The sequence below is a fragment of the Tasmannia lanceolata genome, unplaced genomic scaffold (assembly GCF_043159265.1).
Source record: "Tasmannia lanceolata isolate RefF3 unplaced genomic scaffold, GAP_Taslan_0.1 ptg000012l, whole genome shotgun sequence".
Classification (NCBI taxonomy): domain Eukaryota; kingdom Viridiplantae; phylum Streptophyta; class Magnoliopsida; order Canellales; family Winteraceae; genus Tasmannia; species Tasmannia lanceolata.
In genome coordinates this window covers 38,165,188-38,180,487 of record NW_027518689.1, presented here as the reverse complement: position 1 = coordinate 38,180,487, position 15,300 = coordinate 38,165,188, and the positions used below count along the sequence as shown (strand labels likewise).

At 38.4% G+C, this 15,300-nt stretch overlaps 1 protein-coding gene and 1 non-coding gene across 5 annotated transcripts; one reads left to right on the top strand and one right to left on the bottom strand.

Moving 5' to 3' along the window:
• Positions 1 to 2,053: 2,053 nt before the first annotated feature.
• TRNAW-CCA (transfer RNA tryptophan (anticodon CCA)) lies at positions 2,054 to 2,125 on the bottom strand. The gene has a single exon. It is a non-coding gene; the product is annotated as a tRNA-Trp (tRNA).
• Positions 2,126 to 9,829: 7,704 nt separating this feature from the next.
• Positions 9,830 to 12,329, top strand: LOC143887302 (cytochrome P450 87A3-like). 4 transcript variants are annotated; one of them, XM_077391412.1, is made up of 9 exons: positions 9,830 to 10,027; positions 10,108 to 10,452; positions 10,529 to 10,678; positions 10,756 to 11,007; positions 11,088 to 11,177; positions 11,288 to 11,366; positions 11,456 to 11,562; positions 11,684 to 11,811; positions 11,929 to 12,329. In XM_077391412.1, the coding sequence occupies exons 1-9, from the start codon at positions 9,830 to 9,832 to the stop codon at positions 12,017 to 12,019; spliced, it is 1,440 nt and encodes a 479-aa protein (XP_077247527.1). In that variant the 3' UTR covers positions 12,020 to 12,329. The 4 variants fall into 4 exon arrangements, with proteins under 4 accessions (XP_077247527.1, XP_077247528.1, XP_077247529.1 ...); XM_077391413.1 differs by having other exon boundaries at positions 9,830 to 10,029; positions 10,128 to 10,452; XM_077391414.1 differs by having other exon boundaries at positions 9,830 to 10,029; positions 10,128 to 10,452; positions 11,456 to 11,566; positions 11,694 to 11,811.
• Positions 12,330 to 15,300: the final 2,971 nt, after the last annotated feature.

Here is a 15,300-nt window from a genome sequence, read left to right as displayed (position 1 = left end):
TCGTTATGGCTTATTTATAGTGATGTCATTGTAAATTGAAGTCCCTTCTAAATAAAAACTTGAAGTTACTTTTTTCAGGTGTAATTAAAAAATTGAAATTCAGGAAATTCTTGAAAACTTTTCCTTTGCCAATTTTTTTTAGAAAATTCCTGCAATAGTGAAGCCGAGTTGCTTCGGGCAACCTTGTTTTCGCAGGCTCAAAAAATCGGATAATAAGGTCTTTGCTTCTTTATATATATATATATGGGAAAGGTGTGCGTACTCGGTCGAGTAGATAAGCTTATCTACTCGGTCGGGTTAAAAACAGTGTGGGCCCACATTTCTGGGGTGATCCAAACCATTCATTTGAAAGTCCCTTACCTAGATAGGGTGTCCACAAAAAATCAGCCTCATAGGATCATCCTAACCCATGCAACAGTGGAGGGAAAAATGGGGAAAAATGGACAAACACAGCTTGTCCACAAATCTACCCATTTTTCCCTCCACTGTTGGATGGGTTAGAATGATCCTATGGGGCTGATTTTTTGTGAACACCCTATCTAGGTAAGGGCATTTCAAATGAATGGTTTGGATCACCCCAAAAATGTGGGCCCACACTGTTTTTAACCCGACCGAGTAGATAAGCTTATCTACTCGACCGAGTACGCACACCTTTCCCTATATATATATATATATATATATATATATATATATATATATATATTCCTTTTGTGAGAAAATTACTCGTATTGGCCAGTACATTTTGCTAGGGAAATGAGGTTTATTAAAATGGAGAAAATTAGAGGAGATTGCAGAAATCCTCTTTAAAATGAACATAAAATTTGAACATATTTTTGTCAAAAGAAAGGGAGTCATGTAGGTGGGGGTGTTGGTTGTTTGTTATGTGTCATGTAAGTGGGTTTATGGGGTAGTGATGTGGAACTGCCTTCATACTTGTATTTAAGAAGTGTATTTGAATGAAATTGAGGAAGAAGAGAAATTTACAGCAAATGAGACTTTGTTTAGGAGAGCCAGGCTCCTCTTAAATTGAGCCATTAGGAGGTCTGGTTGCCTCGAATCAACCTCTCTCCCCCTCTTTTTCTATTTTACAATTGTTTGTTTGTGTTACAGCCAAATCAGTCTTGAGATTCCCTAATCCACCATCATGGAGGAGAGCAGTGATTCCTCCAGGAATTTCGAGATTTACCTTGGGAGGGCATTACTTTTGACCCAATTGGAGAAGGAGCCAGGGTCTGGATGGGCAATATGAATACCATGATAAATAGCAAGCAGCTCAGCAGATCATCTGGATTGTTCATTTATTGGGTCCACCTGCATAAATCCATTGGAGTAAAGGTTGTAATGAACAAACAAGGCAATCTTAACTGTGATCAGATGCATTCTTTAGCTTGCACTTTTTTTGATGATCCGTTTGTAGGCTCTTGATTGTGTGGTTAGAATCATATGATTACTGTGATATCGAAGTATGGCCCCACCATCGATGTCCTAGAACAATTCAAGGTGGGACCTATTGGAGTGTGGGTGCGTGGGGGTGCAACTTGGGTCGGGCTAAACCTGAACCCGATGGGTTCAATCTGATTTTGGCTCGGGTTGGGTTTGGATAAGCCAACCCGATTTAATTTCGGGTTGGGTTAGGGTTGAGGCTTTGGCGACCGACCCGACCTCCGTCCTCTAATTTTATCATTAATTTCTAGGGATTATGTTTTTTTTTCTTGTATTTTCTTGTTCGGCCCTAGATGAAGCCGAACCCAACCCGACTCAACCCAACCCGATTTGGAGGCGGGTTGGGTTAGGGTTGACCATCTCAACCCGAGGCTCGGGTTGGGTAGGTTTAGGGTTGAGGGAATGCTATCTCGGGTTGGGTTAGGTTGGCCTCAACCCGAGTTGCACCTCTAGCTGGGGGGTGGGGGGTTCGAGAGGTGGATTTAAAATTCTAAAAGGAGAAGTCCTTATAGAAGATGTCCCAGAACAATTCAAGGTGGGGATCCATTGGAGTGTGCGCGTTGGGGGAGGGGTGGTGTGCGTTGGGGCTGGATTTAAAAAAATGTATGTTTGAACCCGACGTGAATCGAACACGCAACCTTCTGATCTGGAGTCAGACGCGCTACCGTTGCGCCACAGATCCCATTTTGGCTATATATTTGGACAAGTAAATATAGACATACTATGTTTGGAACCAAAGAAAGAATCTCCCCTCCTCTCTTTTAATAATGCCACTCCAATTATTATACCGTATTGACCGAGCTGGATTGATCTATGGCATTGTGGGTCCCTATTCCCTACGTTTGCTTTATCTGAATTGTTCATTTTATAGAACTTGGCGTAGTACTGATCTGAAACGTTTATTTTAATAGACATTGGTTTGGAACTTTGGATACCACTACGGCAAGTTCTATAAAATGAGCTGTTTAAATTTTGGGATTTACTAGGGTCAATCGCAGAAGGCATTTCGCAGAACATCTGTTGCATGAGAGAGCAGCCATCTGATGAGTAATGACAAAAATCTGTTGGAAAGTGAGCCTATGTGGCTGCTCTCTCATGCAGCGGTCAATCGGCAGAAGGCATTCCGTAGAACATTTGTTGCATGAGAGAGCAGCCACCTCATGAGTAATGACAAAAATCTGTTGGAAAGTGAGCCTATGTGGCTGCTCTCTCATGCAACAGACGTTCCGCAAAATGCCTTTCATGTTATAATTTCTCTATTTCACATTTACACGTGTGTGCACATGATCACAGACAAATATTGTCAATATCCATCACCTTATACTCTTTAGGGATGAACCATGATTTTACTAAAGTCCACATCTTATTTATTCTTAAAAAAGAAAAGTGTTAGTAATACGTGACATGAAACACTAGCAACCATGATTTTTTTCCCATACAATATTAACTTAAAGAATGCAAAGGGAGGAGGATGGGAGAGGGTGAGACCTGAGGAGATTGAATGAGGAAAGGATAAGAAAATAGTGAAAATTAAAGAAAAAAACACTCCATGCAAAATACAATTTTTTTATTTAGCCACGTCTCTCCTCCTCCTCATTCATGTCCTCTCAAGTCTCTCCTCCTACCCTTCCTACTCCTCTCTTGCCACTTGATAAAACAATATTCCATGAAAAAAAAAATTCATGGTTACCAACACATGGTCCAAGTGGCTGTCTGGTTATATAGGGATTTTTTCTCAAATTTTTTTGTGGAAAATGAATTTTTTTTTTGTAAACTAAACTCAATTCCTGTGGAGTTCTTCTTTATTTTTTGGCAAACCTACTAGACCCTGTCATTTTATTTTACATGGAGGATAATATTTTCCATAATTTTCTTTTCCCTAAATCCAAACACCCACTAATGTATTATATACACATTACATAATGTCTCCACTAGAATTATTTATTTCATATTAAAAATTTGCTTATTTTAATTTACCTTTTGGTATTAACTTCAATGTATGCCAAGCAAAGTCAAAACTTATTCGATGGGAACTTACAATAACTTATTCCTCATAGGAGGAAAAGTTGCTTTGTTTGATTAAAATTTAAAAGTCACACCCCACCTCAATATAAGAGTAGTTAATGCCCCTTATATACATGAGTTGAGATTAACATATGTATATTTTAAGATTTGAAAAGTTCTAATTTTAGAAATATCAGCAATGATTTATTAAATACATGGTTGAAACAAGTCCATATATAATTACCCAAAGGTTCCTACTTTTTCTCCAACTTCCATTGGGAGGTGGGAATGTATTGGGAGACCATGAACCAACAAGCAAACTCACCTTTTAACTTCTCATATTTTTCTAATGAAAATGTTGGTTACTTAGCATTAGTTTAATAGCTAAAATGCTTAAGAAAGATTGGGATTAGAACATGGTCTTAATTAATGTTTAAGCCATGTAAGAAATCAGATATTATCGGACAATATAGGCAGATCCAATGAATCTAGCAATTGAGCTAATTCAAAAATATTAAGATGTTGATAATGAAGTTGTAAAACACTTATTAGGCACTTGAAAGATTATGTCATAGAATATTTCCAGGTCCTATACACCCAATGCCAGATAGCTGCTAAGAAGCACAAGCCCGTAAACAAAATATGTGCCTCAGCCACACCTCCACAACTCTAAGGGGCTGTTTGGATATGCGGATTTTAGAATCCGGGATTTCTTCAAAATTGTAGATGAGAGACAAGAGAAGAAGCGGACCAGTTGTCGTTTTCTGATTTCTCACCCTTCTTTCTGTCAGCAAGGCCATAGCAGATAGTCCCATGTTTCCAGGTTTTAGAAATCTCAGGATGCAGAAGAGATTTTTAAAACCTGATTTTCTTACTTAAAATCCAAGAAACACTGTCATGAAAGCACACAACAGCTTGATCATGAACCCTGTTTTACACTATTTTCAAACTAAAACCTGGATTCTAAAATCCACGTATCCAAACGGCCCCTAAATACTAGGATTTGTTATAGCTCCTCTTGTGATACTCTAACCATCCCATGAAATTGTTGTTGAATTTTCCTCCAAATTAAAATATGGCGTACCTGATTTCCAAGAAAAACAGAAAGCAAATGATTAGCAAAACCTTTTTGATGCAGCGAGATACGGCACAAACTAGGTCGTTCCTTTTAAGGTGAACTTGCACCTTTGCATGAGAACCTCTAGTGCAGCAAATTAGATCACAATCACCCTCAGGATACAATAGCCCAACTCATCGTCGGTATCAAAATGAACTGCACAATCAAATAGATTTGAACCACTCACTAGGACACTCCAATTGCCCAACAAAAATATTAAAAATGGAGAAAGAAAGAAGAAGATAAAAAACACTATAACAGAGGGAAAGCCAGAGAGCCAGAGAAAGTTTCTGTTAGTTTTTTTCTATGTCGAAAATACAGGGTAGCCTCAGATTTTTATGAGGGAAAAAGTGTCTGTTTGAGAGACACTTCTTAGATCAGTAATGACAACCCTTCCAAAACAACCATTAAAAATAGAGTAATTCTCTAAACGTTATTAGAAATAAAAAACCGTGTAAATTTAAAACCCGCACCCACATCCACGCCCAACCTAGAGTGTGCGTATGTTTATTTTAATTCTTTGTAAAATATGTTTATTTTAATTCTTTGTAAAATGCTCTCACCCATACAAATCCAATGCCCTTTTAAAGGCTCAAGCTTTTTCCTCCTCACTATCTCTAATATGGATGCAAAAGCTTCTTCCACTTTTCAATGTGGGACTAAACTTTTTGAGAGATAAGAGAGCTGGCTTCAAATATTTGAATTTGGGTGGGAAAACTCAAGGAATCTTTTTGAAAAGACTAAAAGTCACTGTTATATTAAAATATTGACATAAATCTCCACATGGGATCGAGAATGGGGCCTAGAGATTTAAAAAAAAAACTGCTAGCTCATATAGAGCCATCAGTAGTCCCAACTTTAAAATACATTTTTTAAGTTATTGGGAAGAAAAAGTGATAAGTTAAATCATCCCTCCAAACTTAAAATCCTTATGTGAAAAGCACTATTAATGAAAATGAAAATGTTGGAAACTGAGAGATAGTTTCCAGATAGAACTCATTATAACAGTAATGCAGGGTTAATCTATTAGGGCCCGTTGCCTGAGAATAATTTGCTTTGATAATTTTGATTATAGCTCTTTCAACTTTGGAGGTATTGGTCTGGACTTGGGTGTCATGGTTGTCTCTCAAATGAACCCGTTCTACGATATGCCCCGCTACGATTACAATATAGGCTGGAAAGGCCCATGTATATAATGCCAGCCCCTTCCCCTAGGCGGGGAGCCGGGGATCATAGTTGCTAACTTACCAACTTCTCCAAAAGCTTAAGCTATTGGAGAAAGGCGTTATTTATCTTTTATACTTTAACACTCCCCCGCACGTATGGCCCACTTGGCAAACACGTGGCACATAGGATCCCACTTTCGGCCGACCATTGCATGTGGATTTTTGCTATCCAGAAGGTTTGAACTGAGGACCTTTGGCTCTGATACCATGTCAACTTCGAAAAGCTTGATAAGTTAACATGGTATCAGAGCCGAAGGTCTCGAGTTCAAACCTCCCGGGTGTCAAAAAAATCCACATGCAAACCGGCATCTGGCAGTGAGATCAAAAGTTATGGTTGTTTGAAGTTTTAATTTTGTCTTTTTTTTAATCTTGAAAAGGCTATTTCTACATCATTTTTTCATTTTTTTTTCAAAAGTATTTTTTGGAGAAATTTATAAAATAACTTTTTCCATTGTTTCTTTCCCAATACCTTTGTTTTAGCAGATCTACTAGAGAGAGAGAACATTAAGCATACAAAAAAGGGCTTATGCAGTGCACGAATACAATGAATTAATGACAAGAAACTATATAGAATATTGACTACTGTATGATCGGACCCACATATATGATTTGCTAGACTATTTTAATTTTTCCTTGATAGCAATCATAATTGACATCATATTACTAACCTAATAAAAATAGTGAGATGACCCACATTGTCCTTACTACGCCATCATCAACATCCATGCTTACAAAAATTAATGACTTAGCTTCTATTATCATGGCCTTAGAAGAAGTGGCCTTATTGATCCAAGGTCTAGGATAATACAAGTTATGGTGGGACCAATGGAAATAGGTTAGAGTTGTAGTCATCCGTGAGAGAGTCAAAAGCCGGTGAGGAGACTCCAAAGCCGGTGAGAGAGAGAGAGAGAGAGAGTCAAAAGCCGGTGAGGGAGAGTCCAAAGCTGGTGGGTTTCTCAATAATCAAGGTGTTTTATTTTTTGTTAAATATTCAATGACCCTTAGGGGCTGTTTTCATAGTTAATATTCACTTATTCTATAATCATATAAAATGTAATGTGCATGACACCTCAAGTTTTCCTAGAATTCTACCACATTACTTGTTTGATATTGTGAAATAACCATTTACTCCATAAGCTTAAGCTGTTTGAGTTGGTGTTACTTAATCATTTATACTTAAACATATACAACATCAATCCATAATTTGTATACCCAGACTAAGGTAATTAAACTAATTATGTCACCTAAGACATCTCTATATTGAACATTCAAATGCACATATGTTATACAAAAATATTGTTGCAACCAATGGCATAGATTTGAGGTGATGAGATAGCACCTACCTAATTGTTGCGGAGAGTAGAATAAAAGGAGAATACTGTTAAATAAATAATAATATACCTTGCTCGGATAGTTTTATCTTCCCTTCATATATATATATACCCTGCTTGGATAGTTTTATCTTCAATAAACCCTTATAATTGGCGAGTCTACTCGTTTACTCTACACTACTCGTTGGGGCTGTTCTGGAAGGAGTATAACAAGCCTCCGAAGAGAAAATAAACCCCGGATTGCTATCCCCGGAGCAATTTACCACCTGTTGCAATTGCAAAGCACAAGATCCCTTGCTTGGTCTATGAGATGACACGTCCTAATCCTCGGGATTCCAGCCACGCCACATCATATTGTAAAATCTACACTTAATAGTTAATATTCCCTTAGTCACTCTTCCTTAGCTTTGTTATTATTTCTTTAATGATAATTAGAGTATTAAATTGCCTGAACAATCTGGTCACCCAGTTTAAGCAGGTTCAACAAAATGAGATCAACCAATTAAACATGAACCAACATCTAATCTCGCGATAAATCTAGGTTATAAGAAATCTAATCCGTGCCTAATATCTTGGAAACCTAATAATAAAGAAAAAAAACTACGGGTTTAAATCTAACCAGAACCTTATTTGCAAATAAGATCAATTTTAACTTACTCTTATTTGCAAATGAGACATTCAGGTAGCTTTGGAAGCCATTAATTAAATCATTTTCGAAACACCATTATTTGTAAATAATTATTAAGGGTGCAACTAGGGTCGTTGTTTTGGGAATTCGGGTTGATATTTCACCATAAAAGCAGGTCGGGTTCTTCCCTGGACCACCCCCATCTAGTGTAGTTATGACTAGTCTTTTTACACTAGAAAGGGGTGGCCCAAGGAAGAAAAAGTGGCAAATATATCATTTCCACTATTTTAACCATTGTTTGCAAATAAGCATATTTAGCTTCAAGACCATTTGCATGTAACACTAATTGCAAATAATTAGTAGAGGTATACAAAAGGGCCCTAAAAGTGGTGGTACTTATCAAAAAAACAAAAGAAATGCTACTCTCTCTCTCTCTCACACACATCTAATGCTTTTCCTAAGCTAGTAATTAAAACAATTGCATTTTCTATTCAAACTTTCTAGGGAACTTGACTTGGTAGTAGCATTCTATCGCTAATCTAGTTGATGAGCTGTCTCCCTTGTACCCTTTGGGGAGACCTTCCTGCCCATTTCCAAGCGGGTAAGCAATCTCCGTGCAAAATTTAAGAACCCCAAGGAGTCATATTAGCAACAGGAGAAGTCAAAGAACCTAAACAAGGCCTGCAAATTAGCAAAAGTAAAAGGGCAATATAATTCCCAAAACCCACACTTCCCATCCATTTTAGTCCACCCAAAACGTACATGGCTCGATGAAAACACCCATCCCAAAATCAAACAGTGCTGCTCTAGGATCCCAATGGTTCTTGTTCTCAAATCCCACACATTTCCCAAATCCCATTCTGAATTTTAGCATAATAATACAAGTAGTGTACAATAATCAGAACCCTATACAATGTAGCTGCATTGCATTTCGAAAACCCATTTGATATAGCAACAAAGACCATGAAATGAAAAAAAATGGTCGTAGGTTTATCTGCTCAAGAGCTAATGATAGATGAAGATCTAGATTCTAGAACAAGTTTCACGCGGCATTTCTTTTACCAGTCCCCATCACATAGATCCTAGAGTATTTAGCATAGATATTGAGAAGATCTAAACGGTTGGTGAACCCATTAAAACCAGTATTTTAAGATACATTGAAGATTGTTCTTGATTTTCAGATCCTTTGGACCTCTATCTTCTCAAATCTAGGGAAGAGGAATAGAGGATGCTTCCTTTTTAAAAAATAAAAATACTAACATTTGTTCCCCGTGCTCCTTCGGCCCGCGTGAATGGCAGAACTGCCGGGTGGCCTTCGGCCTTTGATACCCACCTTGATCTGGAATTAAGAATTCAAAGGGACGTGGGTCAGTATACTGAAAACCAACAAGCTGGCTTGACAACTGAAGGAATCAAGAAGCATCATGTTTGGGTCATGGTTGGCGTAATAAGCTTTCCACATCTTAATAAAATGAGTTGACAAGAGGATAATTAAGTGGTGGAGAAAGAAATATTCAATATATTATATTCTTATCTCCATCAACTTTCACAGCTTTCTCAGCAACCAACAATACAAAAACAAAGAACCCAAGAATTGTTAGCGTCCATCGCAAAAGGGTTTTCACGGCTGGTCTGTCACACGTCAGACCAGCCACCTCGTTAATAAAGACAACAGCTTTTGTCTTCATTCGCGAGGTGGCTGGTCTGAAGTGCAACAGACAAGCCGTGAAAAGCCTTTTGCGATGGACCTTGGCAAATCCCATATTTGTATATTGCTTTATGTACCAGATGTAAATACAAAAATATTACTTTATGTACCAGATGTAAATAATGTCTGTTTATTTAAGGAACCCTCTCTCTCTCTCTGACTCATGCTTTCTTAGATAAATGAAGGCCCTTCACCACCTTCTTCCTTTCCTCCATATACACCCAACTCTCAGTGTTTCTTCTCAATAAACATTGAGAAGAAAAACACCTTAGAAAAAAGCCTCAGCCCCTTCCTCAGTAGTTTCTTCTCAATAGAAACAGTATCTTTTCTTCTTGATCACAGAAAGCTTTGACATATACACACATAAATACCATGTGGTCTGTTGCTTTGTGCACTGGAATCTTGCTTATAGTATGTATCAGTCATTGGGTTTACAGCTGGAGGAATCCTAGATGCAATGGAAAGCTCCCACCAGGTTCCATGGGCTTGCCACTACTCGGAGAGACTCTTCAGTTCTTCGCTCCCTATACATCATCTGGCATTCCTCCTTTCATCAGTGAGAGGATGGAAAGGTAGAGATATCGTACCACTTTTTTTGCTTTTGGGGAAGTACAGTGTGAATTTTCCTACAAATTTTGAATGTTTTGCATTCTGACCCATCATTTTTCAGATATGGGCCAGTGTTTCGGACCCACTTAGTGGGCCGACCAGTCATAATATCGACCGACCCAGAACTCAACCATTTTGTCTTCCACCAAGAAGGAAAATCTTTTCAGAGCTGTTACCCTGACACATTTACAGAAATCTTCGGTCGCCAGAATGTGGGCTCCTTACATGGTTTCATGTACAAGTATCTCAAGAAAATGGTTTTGAATCTCTTTGGTCCTGAAAGCCTGAAAGAGAAGTTACTTCCTCAGTTGGAACAGATGGCCCAGAAAAATCTGCATACATGGTCTAGCCAACCCAGCATAGAGTTGAAAGAAGGCACCGCAACTGTAAATTTCGACACAGAATGTTCTAAAAAATTTCACAGGGATTTTCTCATATTGACTAATTCTTTTGCTTCGACAGATGATTTTTGATCTGACGGCTAAGAAACTGATCAGTTATGATCCTGCTAAGTCCTCAGAGAATCTGAGGTTGAATTTTGTTGCTTTCATACAGGGTCTGATCTCCTTTCCCGTGAACATTCCCGGTACCGCTTACCATAAATGTTTGGAGGTACTTAAGAAACTTCTTCGAATAGTTGCTATGCCCAATGCATCTTTCCTGCACTCAATTACTACATTTGTTGGCAGGGACGGAAGAAGGCAATGAAGATGCTGAAAAATATGCTAGCAGAGAGACGTGCTTTGCCTGAGAGGCGTCATGGGGATTTCTTTGATTACGTCGTGGATGAGTTGAAGAAAGAAAGAACGGTTCTTACAGAAGAAATTGCTTTGGATTTGATGTTTGTACTTCTCTTTGCCAGCTTCGAGACGACTTCCTTGGCTCTAACATTAGCAATCAAGTTTCTTACAGACCACCCATTGGCATTGGAGAAATTAACGGTATTTAATGTTACTGTCTCTTTCACATCCTTTGATTCATTAGTAAATTGACATAATCCTCAACATTGATCATCTATCAGGAGGAGCATGAGGCAATTCTCAGTGGAAGGGAAAACAAGGACTCTGAAATAACATGGAAAGAGTACAAATCAATGACCTTTACATCTCAGGTGAATGAAATGAATAACTTGTTTCCTCAGATACCCACATACTTGTGACACAATTGCTATCCCTATCATTAGCTCGGTCTTATTAACTACTGGGTCCAATGAAATGGCAGGTTATCAATGAAACAGTTAGGCTGGCAAATATTGTCCCTGGGATTTTCAGAAAAGCATTGCAAGATATTCAGATGAAGGGTACTTTCAAAATCAATTGAACTATTGCTAGTTATAATACTGACTTCCAGTTCTCATATATTGTTTCTGTGAATTGGGATTTGACGCAGGGTATACAATTCCAGCAGGATGGGCTGTTATGGTCTGCCCTCCAGCTGTCCACTTGAATCCTGCCACATATGAAGATCCGCTTACCTTCAATCCATGGCGGTGGGAGGTGCGTACCAGAGTGGAGCATTATGAAAGAAATAACTTGCTGTTTTTTATCCCTTTTTCATTCCAATGTATTCTTTCCTAAAAAAAGTGCATAGTTTTTTACAAAAATTGGCTTACCACAGGGCATGGAAGCAAATGGTGGATCTAAGAATTTCATGGCTTTTGGCGGTGGCATGAGATTTTGTGTTGGAACAGATTTCACCAAGCTGCAGATGGCCGTCTTCCTCCATTGCCTGGTCACAAAGTACAGGTACATATGCACCCAGAGTCCAGACACGAGAGAGAGAGAGAGAGAGAGAGAGAGAGAGAGAGAGAGAGAGAGAGAGAGAGAGAGAGAGACTGACATTTTTAAAACTGGTCTGGACAGGTGGATTGCAATCAAAGGAGGAAACATAATCCGAACTCCAGGCTTAGCATTTCCAAATGGTTTTCATATTCAGCTCCTGGAAAAGAATTAATGACGGCAGTCCCTCAGGTCATATTGCTCCTCTAGTTAAAAAAAAGGATACAGGCATACAAAATGACTGAAGCCTCTATATATTGAAAGGTTCAACGTTATCGGCTATCGGGTGGAAAGAATGCAATTTTCAGGCTACAAAAAAATAGTCTCCATAACTCTGTACGCCATATTACGAGAGAAGGCTAGTTATCACTGTTTATTCTCAAACTGAAACCAGGATGAGGATATCTTCAATCAGATTTGCATACAAAGAAATTTTCTGTATTTACAGAAGACTGTTGTCAGCCCTTTATTTTCTCGATATATAAACTTGCAAAAAATTATGTAAGAAAGGTTCCAGAATGAGATTTACATGCAATAATTATGTAAATGTTTTGAATAACAGCAGTTACTGAAATCTAGCTTTCCAATGTTCAAATGACGGTACAGCCATGTGAGAAGTTAACAGAGAGTTCTCTAGTGACGGAACAAAACAATTGGCATAACTGCTACAGCAACATGATGTTATGACAGCATATATAGATCCTGTTAAAGTATAAAAAGATAAATAACGCCTTTCTGCAACAGCTTAAGCTTTTGGAGAAGTTGGTAAGTTAACATGGTATCAAAGCCAAAGGTCTCGAGTTCAAACCTCCTCGATAGCAAAAATCCACATGCGATGGTCGGCCCAAAGTGGCACCACATGTGCCACGTGTTTGCCAAGTGGGCCACACGTGCGGGGGAGTGTTAAAGTATAAAAAGATAAATAACGCCTTTCTCCAACAGCTTAAGCTTTTGGATAAGTTGGTAAGTTAACAGATCCAAATAAACTGAGCTACTTTTTAGTGTTTCTAAGTGTGTGGGATGGAATTCAGGTGGTCGTGAGTCGTGACTTCAGCATAGCAAGTGCTTGTTACTTATATCTTCATTGGAAATGATCCTGGAGCAAAATGCCAATGTAAAAATTTCCTATGGGTGACTTTATCAATCTGACCATATAAATAAGTTAGAAGGACTGGATAAATGCAAAAAAAAAAAAAAAAAAAAAAAAAAAAAAAAAAAAAAAAAACTTAAGGATAAGTCATGTATGCTAGACACAATAAATCCACAATTTCCAAGTACTATAAATAGAGCAAATGGTATCCAACACCAAAACCCAAAAAAGTCACGCTGCTAAGGCTGCTAACAGAAAATAGATTTGAAGAAAAAACAGCAGCATGAAGAACAGAAGGTAATGTCAAGGAAAATGAAACTTTGAGGCTTCCTTTCCCTAACACAGAAATAACAGATCCATCCATTTGCATTCGGACTTGAACTAATAGAATGTGAATGAAATGAAAGAATCATCCTTCTTACCAGTGATGCGATCAGAAGCTCATGAATCAATTATCTAGGAGTTGGATCAAGAAGACAAGGACACATGATGAGAATAAGCGTGTAGCTGGCTGCTCCACAGTGGGTCTAGAACATAAAGATGCCTCTAGAAGAGCATGGCGTTGTCTATGATATCCTCCTATGTAGATGTTGGATGAGCACTTGAGCTCTTGAACCTCTGTCGAAGATGAGGATTAAGATCCCAACACATCTCTCTGGTACGTCTTCTTTTGTCATAATGGGTGCATTTCAACTTTTCTTTCTCAGAGACTATCATGCTACCCTTATTTGCTCCTCTGCTAGAGCTGCCCCAATGTCTTGAATCAAATACTAGTGTAGACTGCTCGGGCTACTGCTTGCTTCCCGTTTGATATAATTATATATTATCTCCAGTGATGGTAGAGAATCCCTCCCTAAGACTTGAACCCTGTGGAGCTCTGAATCAAGCGACAAACTCGAAAATTCTCCTTTGGCCAGCCTATCTACACATGCCCTCAAGAGTAGAGGGAATGGGTTGGAAACGATCCAGGTCTTCCCATTTATTCTTGAGCAATCCATAATACTACTTCACGGACGTCTCGCCCAAACAAATTGATACTGTTTAACAATGTCATTCCACTATGAGTGTCAGAGTGTCTTAGTTACAGTGTTCATACCTCCTTTGCAGAACAAAGAAAAAGTTTACCCCTGCTAATACTTTGTTGCATTGAGTGTAGCAACCAAGACATAACCTTCTAAGGTTCTCCAATTGGTACTTCTAACAGCTGTGATCATCTTCCCTTGTCTCCTTTACTCTGCCATTTATATAGCCCAATTTGGATCTATTCCGATGAAAATTTTGGCGGATTGTGACCATTCCAAGTAATTCAATCCATCTATTCTAACGGTCGTGATCTGGACTCCAAGGTGGTCCATCTGACTGCTTCACTACGTTGAAAGTGGGAAGTAAAAACGTTTTTTTTTTTTTTTGGTGGGGGGGCACTCCAATGTGGTCCAAACATACACAGACTTGGTTTTATCTTTTCAACCAGTTTCCTAAAAAACCTTGATAAATACCCCCATATTCAGTCAAAGCCCCTCAAGTCCTCAACTATATAATTTCAGCACCTTCAATATTGATCGGAATTGAGATTTGCTGACGATCAATATGTGATCCGTTGGTTGGGTGGTTCCCATGTTTTCCCTTGGAGATTTGCTGAGTTATTTGATGAGATTAAAGACATTATGGGCAACTCGAGAATATCCTTTCGCCATATCAGAAGATCTGCCAATGGGGAGGCGGATAGGCTTGCTAGGGCTTAGCAATGTATCTTTCTTGTTTTTTTTAGTAGCTTGTATTTGACCATCTCGATCTTTTTCCTTTAATGAATTTTTCGGCCATTAAAAAATATTGATCGGAATGGAGTTAAACCACTTCCATTCTCTACCTTGATAAAGACAATGGGATGGGTATTGATGTCCCTCCTAAGAACCTTTTCAATGCTTCATACCCCAGATAAGGCCTCTAGATTTTTGAGAACTAGATAAAAAGAAACTTCACATATACTCAAAAACCGGTGAAAATTCAAAAAATAATCATAAATACCTCAAGAAGGATCTTTATCAGACCATGGTTTTTTTTTTTTTTCCAAGATTTGAGAGATATGTGGTCATAAAATTGATGAGACATGCGGCTTAGGGAAGCGTGGTTACCCCCCTTTTGTCAAGCCTTGGATCTCCTTTGCTCCTTTGTATCATGTTTAGGGCTGGTTCAGATCTTGTTTTCAATTCTGATTTAAACTTGATCTAATACCATGTCATTTGTAGTTGAAACTTGAAAGCAGTGGAAGGAGAAGAAAGAATATGGAATAGGACTGTGTCACCATCTTGAGACATTCTCTCGCTTTTCACTTAAGTCATAAGTTACAAAAGGACACAAAAATGACC

What these genes read in the sequence shown, in the direction of transcription:
- LOC143887302 (XM_077391411.1), top strand. Translation starts at nt 9,830, where the DNA reads ATGTGGTCTGTTGCTTTGTGCACTGGAATCTTGCTTATAGTATGTATC. An exon ending in GCAAGATATTCAGATGAAGG is followed by an intron (nt 11,367 to 11,416) that starts GTACTTTCAAAA and finishes ACTGACTTCCAG; the next exon opens with TTCTCATATATTGTTTCTGT. An exon ending in TCAATCCATGGCGGTGGGAG is followed by an intron (nt 11,563 to 11,683) that starts GTGCGTACCAGA and finishes GGCTTACCACAG; the next exon opens with GGCATGGAAGCAAATGGTGG.